Raw genomic sequence first — 23,204 nt, forward strand, 5'->3', positions numbered from 1 at the left:
CCCAGTACGTTTCCGACCACAATTCAATTTAAAGGTGCTGACCTTTAAAGCCCTAAACGGCCTTGGCCCATTAAACCTGAAGGAGCGTCTCCACCCCCATCGTTCAGCCCAGACACTGAGGTCCAGCACCGAGGGCCTTCTGGCGGTTCCCTCCCTGCGAGAAGTGAGGTTACAGGGAACCAGGCAGAGGGCCTTCTCGGTGGTGGCGCCTGCCCTGTGGAACGCCCTCCCATCAGATGTCAAGGAAATAAAACCACTACAGTGGTACCTCGGGTTACAAAAACCTCCGGTTACAAACACTTCAGGTTACAGACTCTGCTAACCTGGAAGTAGTACCTTGGGTTAAGAACTTTGCCCCAGGATGAGAACAGAATTCGCACGCTGACGGCGTGGCAGCAGTGGGAGGCCCCATTAGCTAAAGTGGTGCTTCAGGTTAAGAATGGACCTCCGGAACGAATTAAGTTTGCAACCAGAGGTACCACAGTATCTGACTTTTAGAAGACATCTGAAGGCAGCCCTGATCCCTGTTTAGGGAAGTTTTTAATGTTTTAATATTTTATCAGTTTTTCATTATTATCATCATTAATATCTGTAAATATATTATTATTATTATTATTATTATTATTATTATTATTATGCCAATGCAGCCTAGACTAGCATACGGTTTTTTTTCTTTTTTTGCTGCTTCGCATGGTTGTCTCACATTAAGCTTGTGGTCCACCAAGACCCCTAGATCATGTGCAGGTGGTTTTGCTTGCCCGAGTGTTAAAACCTTACATTTGCCCCTGTTAAAATTCAGTTTGGTGCTTGCTCCTTTTGAACGATTGAGGGTTGAAATTTATGGATCGGAAGACTGTCAGGCCCATTCATTTCAGTGGGCCTCCTCTTGAGTAGGCCTAGCGTTGGCTACAGCTCTTAAGCGTTGGCTGCATGGAACTGAACCTCTTGGCGCGTGGAAGTGACTCTCCAGCAACAGCTCATCCGCCTACAACACTTATCCGCCTACAGCACTTTTTTTGGTGGGGGGACGGCCGGCCGTGCAACACTTTCCTCTAAGCTGTTGGACTGGAAACAGCCATGGGACATCAGCTGGCAGCCGAGGGGTTTTGCTGACTCACCCCTAAGAGGTGGCTGGCTTTGCGCCCAAGCTTGGCAGGGAGATGAAAGGCAGCGGGTTTGCAAAGCTGCTGGGACTTGAAGGGAAGCTGCGGGATCGTGAGGGCAAAACCTCCGGGAGCGCATGCGTGCATGCGTGAGAGAGGCAACAGACACGGAAAGGTTTTCTTCTTTTGGGGGGTGTTGCGAGAAACCAGCAAGGCAAAAGAAGGAACCGCCACATTTCGGGAGCCACCAGCCTGTAAGGAAAACACACACACACACACAAAACAGAAGCAAAACATTGATGGATTGTGTTTTTCCTGTCTTATTTTGCCAGAAGCTTTGGAAAATGCGTCCCAACTTGTTTCGTCAGACCTCCTGCTAACCTGGGGAGGGAGGAAGTTGCTAGCCAAAATGTTACTAGAATTTTAAAAATTTGGACGCACACACACAGATCGAATCAGGAGTGGGGAATGGAGCCCCAGTCGGCACGGCCAGTCCTCAGAATATTAGGGTGGCATCCGCCAGGGCCGGCCCACCCATGAGGCAAGGCGAGGTGACCACTTCAGGCGGCAGAATCCACAGGGGCAGCAGTCCAAGGAGCGCATCCCCGCTATTGCTGCCACGGTGGTGGCAGCGCACTCCTTGGAGCCTAGGTCTGCCTCCTCCTCGGTGGCAGCACCCAATGCCTCTTCTACAGCCACCTTTTCATGAACAGGAAGTGCTGTTGGTCTCCTTCCCCCCCCCCCCCTTAGGGAGGAAATGGAGGGAGCTGCCCTCTACGGTCTCCTGGGCTTTGATTCAGAGCAGGCCTTAGATTCCCATTTCAGCCGTTGGGTAAGGCTGATCTGATCCAACCCACACACCCCACCTTGTTCCCTGTGTTTATCCTCACTCCCCCCCCTTCTTCCCTTCTAGGGGGCGCCGTTTTGTGGCTCGCCTCAGGTGCCGAAATGTTTTGGGCCAGCCCCGTCATCCACATCACACCTGAGGGATAGCTCAGTCGGTTAGAGCATGAGACTCTTAATCTCAGGGCCGTGGGTTCGAGCCCCGTGTTGGACGGAAGATTCCTGCAGTGCAGGGGGGTGGACTGGATGATCCCCAGGGCCCCTCCCTACTCTACAATTCAAAGATTCTAAAGATTCCACTTTAAAGAGTCACAGCTCCCCCGCGCCAAAGATTTACAGTGGTACCTCTACTTACGAATAACTCTGCTTATGAATGTTTCTACTTACGAACAGAGCTCCGTCCGCCATCTTGGATGCGGTTTGGATAGGATTTTTTCTACTTACGAATTTTTAGATAGGGTTGCTTCGACTTACGAATTTTTTCTCCCAATGCATTCCTATGGGATTCGACTTACAAATGTGCGTTCGGAACGCATTAAATTCGTAAGTAGAGGTACCACTGTATGGGGATTTTAAATGGGTGGGGTATTGTTTTTGTTTGTTACTACAGTATGTTACTTTTTTTTTTTTTAATCGTAAGCCATCCTGTGGTCCTCAGATGAAAGGTGTTATAACAACAAAAATAACAATATAAATATAAATATAGTAATGGATGGCCATGAATCTTCAAAGTGGAATAAATGTGCTTTAATCATGTGGTGTGGATGTGGTATAAGTCTTAAGACATTAGCACAGTTGTTAAGAAATCATAGATTTATTGTGGAAAGGGGTGGGAAACTGCGTGCAAGAACATTGTTGGCAAACTGAAAATGTGTCGTCATTAGCCAAAGATTCAAAACGCAGGAACAGATGAGGGCAACTCCGTTTCCAGGTAATACATTGGGTTGCACAAGACCTGGAAGAAAATCAAGGGAAAGGTTGGCTACAAAGAAATATTTTTTAAGGGTGTGGGTTCAGAGGGTGTTTCTCACAAACGCTCCCTGCAGATTGAGAAAAAGACTCATTGTCTATGGCTACAGGGCCAAGGGTTGCTCCATCTGAGCAGAACTGAATAAACCAGAGCTTTCCAAACTTTGTATGTTGTTGACGCACTTTTTAGACACACATCATTTCGCGACACAGTAATTCAGTTTTGCATCATTTCATGACACAGTAATTCAGTTTTACTAGCAAACCGGAGATTAACCAACCCCTTTCCAGACCCAGGAGGAGCGTGGGGAACATTCACACAACACAACTACAGTGGTACCTCGTTTTGAGTCCGGGATCCGTTCCGGAGCCCTGGACACTCGGTGAAAGGGATGCTCGATAAAGCGTCGCTCTGTGCACGTGCGTGGAACGTTTCTGCGCACGCGCGAAGTGCGATTTAGGAAGCTGGAGCTTCCTGCAGCCAATCAGAAGCCGCAATTTGGTTTTCGAACGTTTTGGACGTCGAACGGACTTCCAGAACGGATTCCGCTCGACTTCCAAGTTACGGCTGTAAATACCGGTAGAATGTGGCTGGCAAATAGAGATTTCTCCTGGCTCCGGTTTGCTTCAGTGTTAACTAGCTGTCCCGTTGCATCCTGCAGCCGTAAACACCAGCAAGTATGCCGAAAGCTACAGAATCCAGACCTATGCAGAATACGTGGAGAAGAAGCACGAGGAGAAGAGGCAGGGCAAGAGGAAATGGACAGAAGATGGTTGGAAGGAGTTGGAGGGAAAGAGGCTGAAAACACAGGCCACTCCGTACGTGCTTCAAAACCGGTACTACAACCCAAACAGGTGAGAGGCACTTTTTTCACGGTCTGCGCGTTCAAAAGACAGGTGAGAGAGAATCACTTTTCCATGCATTTCAAAGATAACCAGGTGTTCCCATTTGTAAGATTTCACACCCGCCCTTCGGCACGGAGGGTAGGGCTCGAACCCATGGCTTTCAAGTTACAAGAAAGGAGATTCAGACTAAGTAGCAGGGAGAGCTTTCCGGCAGTAAGAGCTGTTTGTGAGCTCTCCTCCTTCCTAGGAGGTTTTTGAGCAGAGGTTGGACGGCCATCTGTCATGGGCTCTTTAGTTGAAATTCTCCTGCGGTTGCACTTAGATGATCCCCTGCGTTAGGGTCCCAGGGCAGATTACAACAATGTTATGAAAACAGATAAAGCCGTTGCAGTGATAAAACAGGTAAAACAGTTTCATGTGGAACAAGAGAGGTGGGTCCCCCGAAGCAAAACGCCTAAGCTGAGGTCCAGTGCCGAGGGCCTTCTGGCAGGTCCCTCACTGCGAGAAATGAGGTTACAGGGAACCAGGCAGAGGGCCTTCTCAGTGGTGGCGCCCACCCTGTGGAATGCCCTCCCTTCAGATATCAAGGAAATAAACAACTGACTTTTAGAAGACATCTGAAGGCAGCCTTGTTTAGGGGAGTTTTTAGTGTTTGAAGTTTTATTCTGTTTTTAATGTTATGTTGAAAGCCTCCCAGAGTGGCTGGGGAAACCCAGCCAGATGGGTGGGGTAGAAATAAATTATTATTATTATTATTATTATTATTATTATTATTATTATTATTATTATTATTATTACTGACAGGGTAAAGGGTGTGTCTTCAGCACTCAGTGGCAGCTGTCCAATGAAGAGGCTCGACACACCTCTGCAGGGGCGGGGTTTCTGCTATCCTGAGCTGCCACCTCCCAAAATTCCAGGGGTGATAGAACTCCCAAGAGGTCCCCCTCTGCCAGTCTTGATACCTGAGACGGTCTTTAGGGAAGGATGCCACCTTTCAGAGAACTGAGGCCTGAGCCATTTAAGGCTTTAAACCAGGCATCCCCAAACTTCGGCCCTCCAGATGTTTTGGACTACAATTCCCATCTTCCCCGGCCACTGGTCCTGTTAGCTAGGGATCATGGGAGTTGTAGGCCAAAACATCTGGAGGGCCGCAGTTTGGGGATACCTGCTTTAAACACTTAATGTGAGCATCTTGAACTAAGCCTGTGAGTGAACCAGCAACCAGCGTAATGGTTTTGGAACAAGGGCCATGTGAACATTCTCCTATTTTATTTATTTCACAAAGCTTGACTGTAGGCAGAAAAAAAAACCTCAAAGCCAGTACATTAAATTCATCCCATCTTGTTCAATTGGTAATTCTATGCAATAATCACTTACTTTATTTTAAACGTTTTCATCCCATTCTTCTAACCCAAGAATGGTTAACAAATACTGTCCTTACATGACACGTAAGGAAAAAGGGATTTAGGGAGAAATATAAAAATCTGCTGGAAAGGATAGCACCTTTACGGCTATCTCCTGTCGAGGCTATTACACTTAAGAGAGTTCATATGGATAGACAGTGGGCACCTAAAAGGGAATTACTGTACTTTACTGGGGGGGGGGCAAACTGAAATCAATGGAAAATATAAGGAGCCATGTTACTACTACCACTAATAATAATAATAATAATAATAATAATAATAATAATAATAATAATTTATTATTTATACCCCGCCCATCTGGCCGGGTTCCCCCAGCCACTCTGGGCGGCTTCCAACAAAATATTAAAATACAGAAATTCATCAGACGTTAAAAGCTTCCCTAAACAGGGCTGCCTTGAGATAACTTCTAAAGGCCTGGTAATTGTTGTTCTCTTTGACCTCTGGTAGGAGGATTTAAACATACATTTAAAGAAGACTGGAAAACATCTATCGAATATATGGGAAATAATTGTGTGCAGCTGAAAACGCTGGCAGCATTAAGATCAATTCAACAGCGTAAATAACTTTGGATATAATGGAATACTGACTGGTAAAGTTTTTGTAAAATATGCAGGTAAAATGCACCATGGAAGGAGAAGAAGGGAAGCAAGTCGTTGATATTTTAAGGATGTAAAATGAGTATTTTAAATTGTAAAACAGAAAATTTAATAAAAAATTTACACACACACACACAGAGAGAGAGAGAGAAGGAAAAGAGACTTGGGTGTTGGGGGAGGAGGCGGCAAAAGCAAACTTCTGCATGAGAAGCTGAGAACGTCCTCTTTTCTCTCTTTCCCTCCCCAGTTTTTCAGCTACCAGCGCCGTGGGGAAGAGAAGCATGAGCCCCATTCAAGAGGAGAGTGGCTGTGACGATGTGGAAGAGAGCGAAATGCAGGAGGAGCCCCCAGACTCCTTTGGGGAGCCCTTGGAAGAGGGGAAGAAAAAAGCCAAGAAGTTCAAGAAATCCAAAAGGGAACATGCCCCAGCAGGTAGGTAGGATACGTAGGTGTGTTGATAAATCAGCAAGTCTGGTGCCGCAGAGAGCTTGATTGAGCTCTGCATGGATTTAGGTTTAGTGGGTGGTGCTTGTGGGGTGAGCTTGGCTCTGCCGGTTTGGTAGGGTTGGATTGGGGGGGGGGAGGAAAACACACTGGTGCTAGAGCTGCTTCTTAGTCTGCCGCTCTGCATTTGTGGCCAGCCACTACAGTAAGCCAGCAGCAGTAATTTCACTTTAGCAAAGGCCCAAGTTACTTAATTCTAATGTCAGACTAGGCCAGTGTTGAGTTAACACAAAACAGGGTTAGGGTACGGCAGGATCCTATTTGGAAAGGGTTCGATTTGTGGCAGCTGGGTAGCTCAATTAGTAGAGCACGAGACTCTTAATACCAGGGTCGTGGGTTCGAGGCCCGGGTTGGGCGAAAGATTCCTGCATTGCAGGGAGTTGAACTAAATGACCCTCGCGGTCCCTTCCAGCTCTCAGATTCTGTGATTTTTTTAAAACAGAGATTCCGGTATCTTGTGTCAGCCCTCCAGCACTTCTGCTCAGAACTCAACGCTGCCCAGAGCTGCTGGTGCCGAGCTGCTTCTCATAATGCACAAGCGAACTGCAACTAAATGGGAGGATAATTCAACCTCTCCCCATGTGACTGAATAGCAGGCCTCTTTGTCCCAAAGGGCTTGTAAACGTCTTGAGGCTTGCACTGTGCTCCATGTGAGGCTACCGTTGCACCACATCCGGAAGCTCCAGCTGGTGCAAAATGCTGGAGCTAGACTATTGATGGGGACAGGATATTGCCAGCACATAACCCAGGAGCTTAAAAGTTTGCCTTGTATTTATACCCCACCCATCTGGCTGTGTTTCCCCCGCCACTCTGGGCGGCTTCCAACAAATACCAAAATACATTAAAATATCACAGATTAAACAGGGCTGCCTTTAGTTGTTTTCTAAATGTCAGGTAGTTTTTAACTCCTTGGCCTCCGATGGGAGGGCGTTCCACAGGGCAGGCGCCACTACCGAGAAGGCCCTCTGCCTGGTTCCCTGTAGCTTTGCTTCTCGCAGTGAGGGAACCGCCAGAAGGCCCTCGGCGCTGGATCTCAGTGTCCGGGCTGAACAATGGGGGTGGAGACGCTCCTTCAGGTATATAGGACCGAGGCCATTTAGGGCTTTAAAGGTCAGAACCAACACTTTGAATTGTGCTCGGAAACGTACTGGGAGCCAATGTAGGTCTCTTAGGACTGGTGTTATGTGGTCACCATAGTGACCCTTGCCTGACCAAGATTAGACAGGCTCTGAGCTTCAGACACATGGCAATGAGTTCCTTACTCCAGATGGTGTTTGGGATTACATTTTTATGATGAGTTTTTATAGCTTTATTCTCCGTGTGGTTTATTTTTATGCACACCGCTTTAAAAACGGTAATGACCAAGTAGTTGTATTAGTGCTTGAAACTACAGCTCCTCAGTTACTTGAGCAGTCATCCGCACATACTAAGTTCTTAAATGCTGTCGCAGGCTGAGAAGCAGTTCCGACACCGGTGTGTTTTCCTTCCCTCCAGGCCTGTCAAACTGGCAAAGCCAAGCTTGCCTTCTTACTACTTGCAACCAGTCCAGAGGGTGGCCCTGCCTGTCAGCTCCCTCCTCCTACTTAGTCTCAGTGTTGTCTCCTGTAGGAGGACTCTGCAGGGAGGACGATGGGAGACAAAACTAGGGTTCGGTGGTTCTGCCTATTGTTGGCTCTAGCACCACCTGCTGTTGGCCTCCCTGTCTTCTGCTCTACTAGTCCCACTCAGCCAGCTGCTGGGAGTTGTAGCCCAAAACACCAGGAAGGCAGGTTTGGAAAGGCTGCTTTTAGTTATGGAAGCTCTGCATAGCTGCCTTGCGTGCCCTAAGTCGCCCTTGATTCTAAGACGCGTTTTTACACCCAAAGGGCAGCGGCCATGACAGCCAAAGCCAACCTTGGTCCGTAAATTTCTGTGCCACTTTTGGGCTAAATGAGGCCCTGACACCCTTCCAAATTACGTTGTTTGAGACTTAGCTTTATTTATTTATTGGATCAATACATACCACCTGCTCGCCAAGGCTCCCAAAGCAGTTTGCATGTAAGCACTAAAACAAATACAGCCGTACCTCTGTTTTGAAACGTCTTCCACTGAGTTTTTCTCATTTTCTCAATTAAATTTGCAAACCGCCCTTTGCACCTTGGCTTTCAAATGTTTCAGAAGTTGAACAGTCTTCCGGAACAGATTACGTTCGGAAACCGAGGTGCCACTTATTATTTTATAACACGAAGGCTTGACAGAGTCTTCTGACATTCCATGAGGTCCCTTGCCTTGGTCCTTACTCAGGATCCCTGCACATGTGATCCAACTCCCTGCAATACAGGAATCTTTTGCACAACTCGGGACTCTAAACTTGACAACCATGAGATTAAGAATCTCATGCTCTTGCCAACTGAGCTATCCCAGCTGTTAGGATGCTCTCCATAACCACTGCGTCATGTGTTTTCCTCCAGAAGATCTCCAGGCCCCGCCCGCCCGGCTTTTCGACGTTCCAGACACGTGGTAGCATCCGGCTACGACATCAGCGCGAAGCGGACTCCTGGTTCGGACGAATCTGCGGCCCCTCGCACCTCGGCCGGCCTGCCCTTTATTTTAAAACGAAGCGGGGGGGGGGCCTTTATATAATATACACAAATAAAAAGCAGGATGTCTCTCGGCAATCAGTTTAATTTTTTTTAACGGAACAATCATCGTTGCCACCACTCCCCACCTCCGTACGTGTGTGCGTGTAACATGTCGGTTTTGTTGCTTAACCCGAAATCTTACTTTTTGCTTGTTGTAAATGTTAGAAGACTGAGTGTTTGGTATTGATCACCTTTAAACGGCATGTACCCTGTGAAATTTGCAAAAAGAAGAACCTGTGTGTGTTGTAACTTTGCTCCATCAAGGGGGAGGGGGTCTGTGAGACAGTTTATACGCAAGTTGTCTTTAGTCCAGATTTTCAGCTGTTGTTGCTACTTGGCCAGTAACAAAACACTTTCAGCCACTTAACTCCCTTTCATTCCTCTCTTGCTAGGATCTGCACCCCCACCCGCCCATTTTCCTCCCCCAGCCCCTTAAATTAACATCCTTTGTCTTGTCTTTTTTTAAAAGGGGGGGGGGCACGATTTTCCTCAACCTCACCTTTCGTTCGGGAAGTACTTGAGTGGTATATAGAGGTGGGAGGGGGGTTATCCTTTTCCTGGTCCCTTTCCCTTAACTTTGTGGGCTGGTGTGAGTGTGTGTGTGTGTGTGCGCACACACACACACAAAAGGAAACCTGTGACATTAACCAGCCTTAGTTTAAAATACAAAACAAAAGATCTGCTTTGGTAGATTTCATAAACTTTGTTTGATATTTAACATTTTTGTATCATGGAAATGAGAATTGGGGGGGACGTATTTCCATAAAGTAAAAATTAAAGATTTTTTTTTCTTAGGACTTGGGTCTCTCTGTGTGTGCTTTTTAAAAACAATTTTGAATCAGAATCAGAAGAATCTTTTATTTGCATCAGCCACTAGCCATAGCAAGAAAATAAAAAATAAAAAATACAATGTACTGAAGATAGAAGTAAAACCTTAACTGTACAAAATACATTCTGGAGGTTTACTAAAAAACAATGTTGTTGCTCCCCCACCTTGCAAAAAAACACACACCCCATTTTAGGGTTAATAAGGATTGCAGCAGAAGCTGTAGAGGAGGGAACAGGTTTTCCCAGCCAGATTTTTTTTAAAAAGTTCCAGTTGCTCGGATGAAGACGGTGCTGAATCTTTTCTATCACCCATTTGCCATGTTCAAATCATGGGTTTGAGAAAGAGCCCTGCGAGGTAGGGCTCACTCCATTTTTGGCCACTTGGGAGGGGTCTGAGCCGGCTGGAGTGACTGGGGAACCCTGAGTTTCCAGAGGTTGTTGGACTCCCAACTCCCATCAGCCCCAACCAACATGGCCAATGGGATGATGGGAGATTGTAGCCAATGAAGAACCAAATTTCCCCAGCCCTGAACTTACGCTGCTCCACAGTCTTTGCAACATAGAGCCCACCCATTGTTACTGGACACCATGGTGATTGGCTGGGCTGCTGGGAGCTGGAATCGCAGCAGCATCCGGAGAGGCATCTCCCGGGTCTTTCAAGATGTGCTGCCATCGAGCCTCTTGGGCTGCCGATCGGAAGGTTGGTTCGAACCCCCGCGAAGGGTTGAGCTCCCACTGCTCTGTCCCAGCTCCTGCCAACCTAGCAGTTCGAAAGCACGCCAGTGCAAGTAGATAAATAGGTATCACTGCAGCGGGAAGCTAAACAGCGTTTCTGTGCGCTCTGATTTCCGTCACGGTGTTCCATTGCGCCACAAGTGGTTTAGTCATCACCCAGAAAGCTGGCTCCCTTGGCCTGAAAGTGCTGGCTCCCTCGGCCTGAAAGAGAGTTGAGTGCCGCAACACCATAGCCTTTGACTGGACTTAACCGTCCAGGGGTCCTTTTGCTGCCATATAATGAACAGATCCATCTTGCAAACCTTTTGTACCCAGCAAGCCGGGAAAGGGGCGAAGTTTAGCAGCAGAAGTTGCAGGTTCAATCTGTCTCAAGGTAGGATTGAGAAACTCCTTCCTGAACCCCTGGACAGCTGCTACTTGTCATAGAATTGTAGAGTTGGAAGGGGAATTCCCCCCCAAGGGTCATCTGTTTATTATTAATATTTTATTACGAGGATTGCGTTTATAAAAAGATAAGGCAAGTGAATGAGAATGAACAAAAAAAAGAAACAATACTGATCTATTACCCTACATTTATACAGATGTGTATATTCTTATCCTAATACACGATTGTCAATAACCTAATACAGTCTGTGGAGACTCATTCCAAAGACCATTGCACTTATCCAAAGAAAGTCTGGGTCTATAAGAAGTCAGTTCATACGTTACCAGTGGTAGCTTACGGGTAAAATTTTATTCCATTCCATTTATCTGTTGAAGGTATCGGAATCAGTCGAAGGTCTTCCTAATGTTTTGGCGGAATCTCTTTCCTCAGCGTATTGTCAATGCAGACACAAACTGGAAGGACTAAGAGACTTAACTCTGCAATAATAAGACAAACCGTGGGTCATTGCTTGTGGCCTTTGTCATGGTTTTCAGGAAATCCTTGCTTACCGTCGCCAAATGCTGCACTCTCTTCGTGAGCCGTAACAAAGGCAAATTGCTCGGCTCCCCTGCTCTCCCCGCCCCTGGGCAGCTAGAGAATAAATATGGAATTTGCTTGCATATTTGTTCTACGAAGCTTTTGGCCGCGGCCAGCTCTCGACGTCTGCCAGATGAGCAGATGTCTTGGCTGTAGAGGATCCCACCGCAAACTGCGCAGCTCCTTGCTGCAAAGGCGGTTTTGTTTAAGCGAAGACAGAAGTGTCCTTGTGTAGGCCGACTGCTCCGGCTCCAGGCTAGAATCAAAGTGACGTTCCGTTCCCCTCACCCCCCCCAAAAAAAAAACAGAAGCATTGCTCTCCAGCTGCAACGCTGGCCCAGGCACTTGGGACGCAATTCCCCATACCCTAAAGAAAATAAGAGTGCACAGCCCAAAGGTACTGCAAGGAGTTAGGGGGCTTTTGGAGCCCACTTGATCAGCTAGACATCAAGCACATCATGGCAATGCTGGGAATCTTTTTCGAGGCCAGGGGCTGCCATAGACTGGTTGGATACAGAGGAATGAGGCCCGGGGGCCGGATGCGGCCCAATCGCCTTATAATCCAGCCCACGGACGGTCCGGGAATCAGCATGTTTTTACATGAGTAGAATGTGTCTCTTTATTTAAAATGCATCTCTGGGTTATTTGTGGGGCCTGCCTGGTGGTTTTACATGAGTAGAATGTGTCCTTTTCAGCGGCGCTGCCCCCAGTGTCGTGCGTGTTTTGGGGGCGGGGCAGGACGCGCGTTTTGGGGTGGGGTGGGCAGCGGCGATGGCACCCCTGGGATCGCATCACTCAGGGCGCACCTCCCCCACCGAACCTATCTTCCTACGCCCCTGGTCCTTTTATTTAAAATGCATCTCTGGGTTATTTGTGGGGCATAGGAATTTGTTCATTTCCCCCCCCCCAAAAAAAAATACAATCCGGCCCCCCACAAGGTATGAGGGACAGTGGACCGGCCCCCTGCTGAAAAAGTTTGCTGACCCCTGCCCTAACGGAAGAAGGCTTAGCCCAGGGAATGGGATTGGGGTGACAATGAGTGGTCAGAGGGAGAAGAGAGAGAACCCTGTGAAGAGCGAGGTGTCAGAAGTTGAAGGGGTAACAGGGCTCAGTGAGCGGGGAGAGCCTGTGGCAGAGAGCAGTCCAGAATCCGAGGCAGAAGCGGAGGCTGGAGAGGAGGTGGGCCAAGAGGCAGAGATTAGGTGGGCTGCTAAAGAGGTCAATGGGTCTCCCCCTTCTGTGGCAACCAGCTTCGCTCCCTGCTAGTCTTCCAGAACCAGAAGAGGTATAAAGAAGGTGGAGCAAAGACAGTCAAGGCTGGGGGTGGAGCCTGAGGACACTGCTGGCATCCATCTCTCGACAAAGTCAAACTGCTGCCAATATTTATCTTTTAGGTATTGTATGTGCACAGATCCAGCCCATGCTTAAGGCAACCATTTTGCATGCGGCAAGAACGGTTTATTGAGCAGCGGCCCAAATTGGAAGCGTTTCTCCACCGCCGCCCGCTTTCCGCAGAGCGGAGGAGCTAATTTACATTAGTAATTACGACTGCTGAAACAGAACAGGGCAGGGCAGTTAATTAGAAGATGATCAGGCAATGCTGAAGCCAGGCAAGATGCAGAACAAGCTGAAGCAGACGGCAATTTTTATTTTATTTTTGGAAGAACGTGAGAAGAGCCTGCTGGATCAGGCCAAACAGGGGGCCCTCATCCTGTTCTTAACAGTGGCCAACAAGATGCCCCCTAGGGAAGCTGACAAGCAGGGACTGAGTCCTCCAAGTGGATTCAGATTACAGGCATAGGCAAACTCTGCCCTCCGGATGTTTTGGGACTACAACTCCCATGGTCCCTACCTAACAGGACCAGTGGTCAGGGATGATGGGAATTATAGTCCCAAAACATCAGGAGGGCTGAGTTTGCCTATGCCTGATTCAGAAACTTGCTCCAGCTGACTGTGGAGGCGGCACACGGCTATCACTAGCCTTAATCCTCATGAATTGGCCTAATTCTCTTTTAAATCTGTCCAACTTGGTGGCTGTCACTCCCTCTTCCGTAGCTTAACCGCTGGAAGATTCAGGGCAGAGAAAGGAAGTCCTTCATACACAATACTCATGGAGCCAAGGCCTGGACAGGCCTGGAGTGTTAATAGAACCGTAGAGTTGGAAGGGACCCCCGAGGGTCATCTAGTCCAACCCCCCCCCGCAAGACAGGAATCTCAACCCAAGCATCCATGACAGGTGGCCAGCCAACCTCTACCTAAAACCCTCCAAGGAAGGAGAGTCCACCACCGTCCAAGGGAGCCTGTTCCACTGTCGAGCAGCTCTTACCACCAGAAAGTTCTTCCTGGTGTTGAGTCGGAAATCTCCTTTCTTGTAACTTGAAGCCATGGGTTCGAGTCCTACCCTCCAGAGCAGGAGAAAACAAGCTTGCTCCATCTTCCAGGTGACAGCCCTGTTAATTGTCTCCTCCATTGTCTTTATGGCACCTACGGAAGACCTTCCTCTCCAACAAGCCTCTCTAAGTGGAGATCTATCCCAGTCTGTTTCTGCATCACAAGTGTCATTAGATGTTTTAATTAGAATCGCAGAGTTGTTGAGATGCATTTTAAATAAAAGGACACATTCTACTCATGTAAAAACACGCTGATTCCTGGACCGTCTGCAGGACGGAATTAGAAGGCGATTGGGCCGGATCTGGCCCCCGGGCCTTAATTTGCCTACCCATGTTATACCAACTGAGCTATCCAGAAAGATAGCCTGTTTTATCATGTGCATTTACTGCTCTGGGCTCCGTTGGGAAAAAGGCTGGGATATGAATGTAATTAATATTGCTACTGTTATCATTTTATTTTACTATTATCATTTAATAGAAGACGCAGGTGGCGCTGTGGGTTAAACCACTGAGTCTAGGGCTTGCCAATCAGAAGGTTGGTGGTTCGAATCCCTGCGATGGGGTGAGCTCCTGTTGCTCGGTCCCAGCTCCTGCCAACCTAGCAGTTCGAAAGCACGTCAAAGTGCAAGTAGATAAATAGGTACCAAGCGGGAAGGTAAACGGCGTTTCCGTGTGCTGCTCTGATTCGCCAGAAGTGGCTTTGTCATGCTGGGCACATGACCCGGAAGCTGTTCGCCGGCTCCCTCGGCCAATAACGAGAAATGAGCACCGCAACCCCAGAGTCGGTCACGACTGGACCTAATGGGGTCAGGGGTCCCTTTACCTTTACCTTTACTCTATGCTTGTAAGCTGCGCCAGGGATGCAAATGTGGAACGGAAGAGGTGCGGTACAAAGTTTAGAAGCAAACAAGCAAAGCCGCTGGGCCCTTCCAAACTGTGCCCAAATTCCTTATCACTCTTGTTTACTGCTGATTCGGGTGAAAATATTTCCCTTTTCAACAATGCCATTAGCAGCGAATGAAATGGGAGTTGGGGGGGGGGGAGGCTCAGGAAAGCCAGCCAAAGCAAAGTCTGAAGTCTGCCTTGTTATTTGTGCAATGCAGCCACTATAAAATGTATTCACCGGCAGCCGCTAAAATGGGAGCAAAGCAGCGTCCAGAAGTCACTGGACTCCAACTCCCATCAACGCTCTCTGTTGGCCACGCTGGGCTGGGCTGGGCGGGAGCTGGGGTTCACCAAGATGTGGGTGCCCACGGTTGAAGAACACGACCCCGGACTCCCTAGATCAGGCATAGGCAAACTCGGCCCTCCGGATGTTTTGGGACTGCAACTCCCATGATCCCTAGCTAACAGGACCAGTGGTCATGGATTATGGGAACTGTAGTCCCAAAACCTCTGGAGGGCTGAGTTTGCCTATGCCTGATTCAGAAACTTGCTGCTGTTTCTACGGGGATATACGTTCGGTTTTAATTACCCCTGCTATGCAAAAATATCCAAATGAATGTGAACTTCGGTGTCTAAAAATCCCTGGTAGAGGACAAGGATCCTGAGATCACATTAAGGGTAGCCAAATTCTGTGTGACTGCCATAAAACTTGGGGAACAAGCTGTGCTATCGTAATGATCAAGGCCTTAAATGATCATTTGCTGTATCTGTATTGTTCCTGTTATAAAGGTAAAGGTAAAGGGACCCCTGACCATTAGGTCCAGTCGTGACCGACTCTGGGGTTGCACGCTCATCTCGCATTATTGGCCGAGGGAGCCGGCGTATAGCTTCCAGGTCATGTGGCCAGCATGACAAAGCCGCTTCTGGCAAACCAGAGCAGCACACGGAAATGCCGTTTACCTTCCCGCTGTAGCGGTTCCTATTTATCTACTTGCATTTTGACGTGCTTTCGAACTGCTAGGTTGGCAGGAGCTGGGACCGAGCAACGGGAGCTCACCCCGTCACAGGGATTCGAACCGCCAACCTTCTGATCAGCAAGCCCTAGTCTCAGTGGTTTAACCCACCGCACCACCTGGGTCCCTGTCCCTGTTATACCTAATTGCAAATTCAAATGTATCTCTACCGTGTTTTATGACATCCTTGATATTTTATGTGAGCTGGAACTGGTCTGTGACCGAAATAATAAACTCATTCATACGGTACTTACTACAAAGAAAGTCCCGGCTTGTTCGATGGCGTTTATTCCCAGGCTTGGTATGGCTGCCGTCAGATTCGGAGCAAAACCCATCATGTATTTTGGCCCACAGTCAACTCAGCTCTCCGATATGGCAAGGCTCCCAGACTGGCTTGGGCTGTTGTTCTGAGTTTGCTTCCAAACGGGCTTCAAAGATGAAGAGCGCTTGGAGTGTTTTCTCGCCATCTAGCTGCTTTCCCCCCGAGGGTGTCATCACCCAGAAACTCCCAGAGCAGGGCGTTCTTGAATGCGCCAAACGGCAGCATAGTTGAATGTGCCAGGCATTTAGACAATGCCTGCATTCCACAGGACCCTCCCCGAGCATTTGGCATTTCAGAATATGCTCAGTTTCCTTCGCGGCTGGGTCATAGCACACGCCGCTGCGGGAAACGGTGCGCACGGCTGCCGCTTTTGTGAAGCCAGCTCTCCCTCCTATGCTATTGCTTTTCCATTGTGCTGGTGCACAACTGCACCTTAGGAGCATCAGAAGAGCTGGCTGGCTTAGAACAAGGGCCCATCTAGTCCAGCATCCTGCTTTGTCTCCACCTCCCGTTTGCCCCCCCCCCTTGCCTTTCACCCCACCAGATCCCACCAACAATGATGGAATCGCCACCACTCGCAGCAAGCCAAGTCCTCAGGGCGACAGCCGAACCATGTGGGGAAATTCAGGGCCTCATTCATCCTTGCAGTATACTCCAGAGAAGCAGGCTGCTCTCTATGACCTGGAAACCCCATCCCTTCTGAAGTGGATGAGCTTCTCTTTCTCCTGACTGGGCCAGGAGTGCAGGACAGCAAGGACAGCGTTCCAGAAAAAGCAGAAAGACAAACGTCTACCTCCCTCTCTCATAACGCATCCAGTGACGATGCTGAATGTTGGAAGATTGGGGAGAGATAAAAAGGAAGTGTTTCTTCATGCAGAGCATAGTTAAACTATGGAACTCACCCCCACAAGGGGCAGTGATGGCAACCAACTTGGGTATGCTAGAATTTAGGGTCCCAAATATATAAATCAAATGTTCATAAATTTACAAGGCAAACACATACATAAGTATATAAACCACATGTCTGAAATAGTACAGGAGAGCAATCCTGAAACCATTTTGATCAGGCATCCCCAAACTTTGGCCCTCCAGATGTTTTGCACTACAATTCCCATCATCCCCGACCACTGGTCCTGTTAGCTAGGGATCATGGGAGTTGTAGGCCAAAACATATGGAGGGCCACAGTTTGGGGATGCCTGATTTTGACTCTCCCAAATTGACCTCAAATGTTTCTCTGCAAGGAAGAAGGAATTGGGAAATCCTCCCCATTGTCTTTTGCTTACCTGTCTTTAGGGCATCTTTGTGTATGAATAGGGTGAGCCTGTGACCTGGATTCAGGAATTAAAAATATTTACCATCACATCACACGGGTGGCGCTGTGGTCTAAACTACAGAGCCCAGGACTTGTCGATCATTAGGTCGGCGGTTCGAATCCCCGTGACGGGCTGAGCTCCCGTTGCTCAGTCCCTGCCCCTACCAACCTAGCAGTTCGAAAGCACATCAAAGTGCAAGTAGATAAACAGGTACCACTCCGGTGGGAAGGTAAACAGCGTTTCCGTGCGCTGTTCTGGTTCAACAGAAGCGGCTTAGTCATGCTGGCTACATGACCCGGAAGCTGTAAAGCGAGATGAGCGTCGCAACACCAGTCGTCTAAGACTGGACCTAACGGTCAGGGGTCCCTTTACTTTTACCATCACAAAAGAATGGCCAGGCTGCCCAAGTAAAGCAATCACTGGCCATTGTCAGGTATCCTGGCAGACAGGATTTCTGTTGTAGACTGCCTCCATCTGTGATGTACGTATGATATGATGCTTCTCTGGCCTTGTCAGCATCCTTCTTAAATTGTGGTACCTAGAATTGGATGCAGCATTCTAGGTGTGGTTTGACCAAGGCAGCATAGAGTGGACTAAAAGAGAATTATTGGACAAATTCACAGAGGAGAGGGTTAGTGAAATATACTCGGAGTCGAGAGTGAATTTCATGCTCTTTATTCAGCTCATAGTCATCAAGGAGAAGAGGAGAATACTGGCTCTTTTCCCAAAACCATCTGCTTATATACATAATTTACACAATGGGCCTTGCGTGATTGGCTACTTCAGGGGTACACCTGTGGGCCAATCAGGTTGCAGATTCACTTCTGCCAGCTGCCTGATTGGCTGCTCCTGCAGGCCACTCAGGTTGCGGATTCACTTCCACCTGGAGTTGGATTGGGTAGCTCCTGCAGACCAATCAGACTGCTGATTCTGAATCCTATGGTTCTAGGATTCAGCTCAGTACATAACAGTTATCCATGGCTCGGCTCGGCCTCCATGGTTGGAGTCAGTATTGCTCCCATATACCAATTTCTGGAAATCGCAGGAGGGGAGATGGCTCCTGTGTTCAGGTCTCACAGGCAGAGTCTGGTTGGACACTGGGAGAACAGGAAACTGAACTAGATGGACCCTGGCCTGATCCAGCAGGAGTCTTCTGATGCCTTTATGAGTTCTCCTAGCAACCAGCAGATACAGCACATGGTTGATTTAAGCACTGATCACAGCAAAAGCAGCCACCGGCAACTGGTTGCTCTGGCAAGCGGTCAGAATCCTGCTCAGATTCTAACGTAAGCCGGCGATGTTCAGGGTATTTATTCCAAAGAGATGAATCACTGAGCTGCGAGAAAGAAGATGAAAACACAAGTCGTTGGCGCTTTCATCTAGATTTTTTTAAAGAAAAAAAGAAAGAACGCATTTTGTATTTTTTTTAAAAGAGATTATTTTTAGCCCTTCACTGGATATTCAGGAAATTGCTGCACCTTCCAGAGTATTAATCACACAATGATGGGGTGCCAAAGATGTGAGACAGGAATGCTGAGCAAACCAACAACCGGGAGCTCTGAAACTCTGGAACGGGTTTGTAGGGGAAAGGGAAGAGGAAGGTCTGGGAGGATTAAACTCTCCTGTTCTCTTCCAGCTGGGATAAGTTCCCCTCTCCAGAGAGAACCAACCCACGGAAGGCCATTAATCATTATGGCCTGACGCATCTCCCAGTCCTCAAGTCTAGAGCGAGGGAGACAAGACTGGCGTCCACCTCCCCAGATGTCTTCAGGGCCATTCAGTTGCAATCTGCAGGCTGCCAGCATCCTTCTGAGCTTTCCAATGGATATATTTAAATCTCAGCAGCATCACCCTCCAGCTGGATGTGGGCAGAGGCCCCCATGGGTTGGGGGTGGGGGTGGCAGCAATTCTTGCGCAACTGGGAGGAGGGCCCTTCTTGCTCCTTGTGGCAGATTGTGCTGTATGCAGAGCATCCTTTGAAAAACAGTGGGACGGGAAATTTGCTTTGCAAAACTCCTTGGTACGAAGAAAACATGGGCAAGATTGGTGTTAGGAACTCAGATATATAATCTAAGCGCCAAATGGTACCTAAAACCTAGGCTGCGGTTACCACAATGGGATATCTAGATATCTAGGCACCATTGTTTACAGTGGTACCTCGACTTACGAACGACTCGACAACTGAATTTTTTGACTTACGAATGGGGGTAATGGCTGCGCACTTACGAATGTCTCGAAATCCGGAAAAAAGTGGCGGTTTTAGATAGGGATTTTTCGACTTACAAATTTTTAGATAGGGTTGCTTCGACTTACGAATTTTTCCGTTTACAATGCATTCCTATGGGAAATCGCGTTTCCAATGGCGTTTTTCGACTCACAAATTTTTCGACTTACGAAGGTGCCTTCGGAATGGATTAAATTCGTAAGTCGAGGCACCACTGTATTATTATTATTATTATTATTATTATTATTACTATTATTACTATTATTTTCATTCATTCATTTATTTCTTTTCTATACCACTTTGTATTAAGACCTACATTGGCTCCCAGTATGTTTCCAAGCACAATTCAAAGTGTTGGTGCTGACCTTTAAAGCCCTAAACGGCCTTGGCCCTGTAAACCTGAAGGAGCATCTCCACCCCCACCGTTCTGCCCGGACACTGAGGTTCAGCGCCAAGGGCCTTCTGGCAGTTCCCTCCCTGCGAGAAGTGAGGTTACAGGAACCAGGCAGAGGGCCTTCTCAGTAGTGGTGCCTGCCCTGTGGAACGCCTCTGATGTCAAGGAAATGAACAACTATCTGACTTTTAGAAGGCACCTGACTTTTAGAAGACATCTGTTTAGGGACGTTTTTAATGCTTGATGTTTTATCGTGTTTTTGATATTCTGTTGGGAGCTGCCCAGAGTGGCTGGGGAAACCCAGCCAGATGGACGGGGTAAAAAATAATAATAATAAAAATTATTACAGTATTGTTGTTGTTGTTGTTGTTATGAAGAACAACATTCAAAGCGGTTTGCAACACATTAAAACATCAAATAAAACAATCCCAAATAAAATTAATTCACGCTTTCAGCAAAATATCTCAGACCCTTCTGTAAGTGACATTTTGCTTCCCCCAGTCATCAACTTGGTGCCCAGAGAACTCCACATGGCTGCCATTGGGCCCACACCTGTCACAAAACCCGCCTGGTTATTTTCAAACTCTTGGCAAGGTGGCCTAAGACCTGATGAAGAGTGCTCCAAGTTAAGGCCACCTAGCCTCACATCCTGTTCCCGTAAGCGGCTTGTGAGCACAACAGCACTCTCCCATCAACTAGCATTCATGTCCAATGGGAAGGATATCGACACATCTCCTTTAAATGTTTCTGGGGTTGTCCTTCATACATTGCAAGGTTTGGAGCAGATGAGCCCTGGGGTCCCTAACCACATGCACCCCTCCTCATCCCAAACTATTGGGGGGGGGTGCCTACAGAAAGGTCTTGAAGCCAGGTCTCTACCTGCAGGACTGACACCTCCTACAGGTCAGATCCATCTGTCCCCAACTCTTTAATGGTCCTTAATGGTGCCCCAAATCCACCACCTTGGGGGTCTGCCTCACCTTACCTCCTGGTAGAGAGCATGCGGTTAGCAAAAGAGTCATAACCATGCAGTGATCTTCCATCACAGCTGAAAAATAGCTCCATAAATAGCACGGTCAAATATTTTAACAAGCCTTCACTAGATTAATGTACTATTGCCTTGAAATGACAACTTGAGTTTAAAATAATAGTGTGTGTTTTCTTGGGGGGGGGATGCAGCTTGCTTTGGCCAAGTCAAATACCATCTGGCTCAACAACTCCCTAAATATTTGAAGCCACACCCCGGACTAGAAAAATGGGGTGGAGGGGAGGGGGAGGAGAGCAAAAGCTGGTTTTCAGCCACAATATATAGAGCTCCTGATTAATTCTGAGTCACGGAGGAACCTTGGAATCCTGGTCTCCCTCTTTCTCGTGAAACACAATCCTCAACAAGGGCCTTCTCGGTAGTGGCGCCTGCCCGGTGGAACGCCCTCCCATCAGATGTCAAGGAAATAAGCAACTATGTATCTTACTTTTAAAAGACATCTGAAGGCAGCCCTGTTTAGGGAAGTTTTTAATGTTTATTGCTGTATTGTTTTTTTTAACATTCGGTTGGGAGCCACCGAGAGTGGCTGGGGAAACCCAGCCAGATGGGTGGAGTATAAATAATAAATTACATTATTATTATTATTATTATTATTATTATTATTATTATTATTATTATCTTACTATATCCGACAGATCACAGAAGGGATAGAAAGAGCCACCGGCCATCTCAGAAGGGACCCTGAGGATCTTCTAGTCCAAACTCCCGCAATGCAGGATTATGCAGCTGCCCCCATATAGGATCGAACCTGCAACCTTGGCATTATGAGTACCACGCTCTAACCAACTGAGCTATACCAGAGCCAGGCCTAAAGGCTTCCACATTCCCAGTGGGATTTTGGATTTAGAAGGCCTTGCCCAAGAACACCTGAGGACTAAACTATAAAGGTGGGTAAAGGTGGGGAAAGGTGGGGTCGGGAGGGAGGAGGAAAGGAAGGCAAAACTACATTCTTCTTCACATGGCACATAATCGAACTACGGAACTCACTTCCATAGGAGGCAGTGATGGGCACCAACTAGGATGGCTTTAGAACTGGAGGAGAAAAGCTATGAATGAATGACTTCTAGACACAGTGCCTATGCTCAGGGCCGGATTTAGGTTTAATGAGGCTGTAAGCTACTGAAGGTAATGTCCAGCTTGATATGTCCAGCTGTCCTTTGTCAACAACAAATTGTCGCTGTTTTTTTGTGTGTGTGTGTTGAATATATGCTACATGGTAATTTATGGACCTAATAGGTATCTAAAGCCATTTGCACATGTTGCCCTGCAACCAGTCCATGCAGAATGTAGGCACCCTATATATTGAAATGAGCAAACCGGTGATGTTTTAGGGAGCAGTCTAGTAGGCAGGGCCCATGACTTACGGTACATCATAGGAGCCTACACAACACAAAACACTGTTGCTGTATGTAGGCTTTATTTTGTTTTTTTATCTTATATTTTGGAAACGTACATCCGGTTTTTTTCCTTTAATTTTTTGGGGGGCCCCCAAGAGAGTGGGGCCCTAAGCTATAGCTTGTTTAGCTTATACGTAAATCTGGCACTGCCTATGCTTCTGAAAACTGGAAATCACAGGAGGGGAGAGGGTTCTTGTACTCAGGTCTTGCTTGCAAGCTTCCCGTACACATCTGGTCGGCTATGATCTAGTTGAAATTCTTGCATTGCAGGGGGTTGGACTAGATCACCCCTGGTGTCCCTTCCAACTCCACCATTCTATTATTATTATTATTATTATTATTATTATTATTATTATACCGTCCTATACCCTGGGGTCTCAGGGCAGTTCACAGAATAAAATCAAGACATAAAACAACAAAACAGCCGACCAAAATAAAACAACTACCCAATAGCACCCCTCCAAAAAAACCCCACATTTTAAAGGGGCATAGGATGTAAATTGGATCAACCAAAGGCCTGGTTGAAAAGGAACGTTTTTGCCTGGCGCCTAAAGATATATAATGAAGGCGTCAAGCAAACTTCCCTAGGATTCCGGATGAGCCATTGGCCTGATCCAGCAAGCCTCTTCTGATGTTCCTGTGGCAGCAAGGACCCTGCCTTGGAAGATACAATCCCAGGTTCTAGTTACAGGTAGGTAGCCATGTTGGTCTGAGTCGAAGCAAAATAAAAAAATTCCTTCAGTAGCACCTTAAAGACCAACTAAGTTTTTATTTTGGTATGAGCTTTCGT

General features: G+C 47.5%; 1 protein-coding gene and 1 non-coding gene across 2 annotated transcripts in view; one reads left to right on the forward strand and one right to left on the reverse strand.

Moving 5' to 3' along the window:
* PARN (poly(A)-specific ribonuclease) overlaps nucleotides 1–9,703 on the forward strand; it is a 48,028-nt gene extending 38,325 nt beyond the window's left edge. Inside the window, exons 22-24 of the mRNA XM_035131891.2 lie at nucleotides 3,578–3,770; nucleotides 6,029–6,213; nucleotides 8,736–9,703. Of these exons, the coding sequence (XP_034987782.1) occupies nucleotides 3,578–3,770; nucleotides 6,029–6,213; nucleotides 8,736–8,788 (431 nt within the window). The 3' untranslated portion in view covers nucleotides 8,789–9,703. The remainder of the gene's footprint in view (nucleotides 1–3,577; nucleotides 3,771–6,028; nucleotides 6,214–8,735) is intronic.
* Nucleotides 9,704–9,744: 41 nt separating this feature from the next.
* LOC118093102 (uncharacterized) lies at nucleotides 9,745–22,483 on the reverse strand. The gene is made up of 2 exons (XR_004693598.2): nucleotides 15,973–22,483; nucleotides 9,745–11,330 (listed from the first exon to the last, which is right to left on the reverse strand). It is a non-coding gene; the product is annotated as an uncharacterized LOC118093102 (transcript).
* Nucleotides 22,484–23,204: the final 721 nt, after the last annotated feature.

This window comes from Zootoca vivipara, chromosome 14 (genome assembly GCF_963506605.1).
Source record: "Zootoca vivipara chromosome 14, rZooViv1.1, whole genome shotgun sequence".
Lineage (NCBI taxonomy): Eukaryota > Metazoa > Chordata > Lepidosauria > Squamata > Lacertidae > Zootoca > Zootoca vivipara.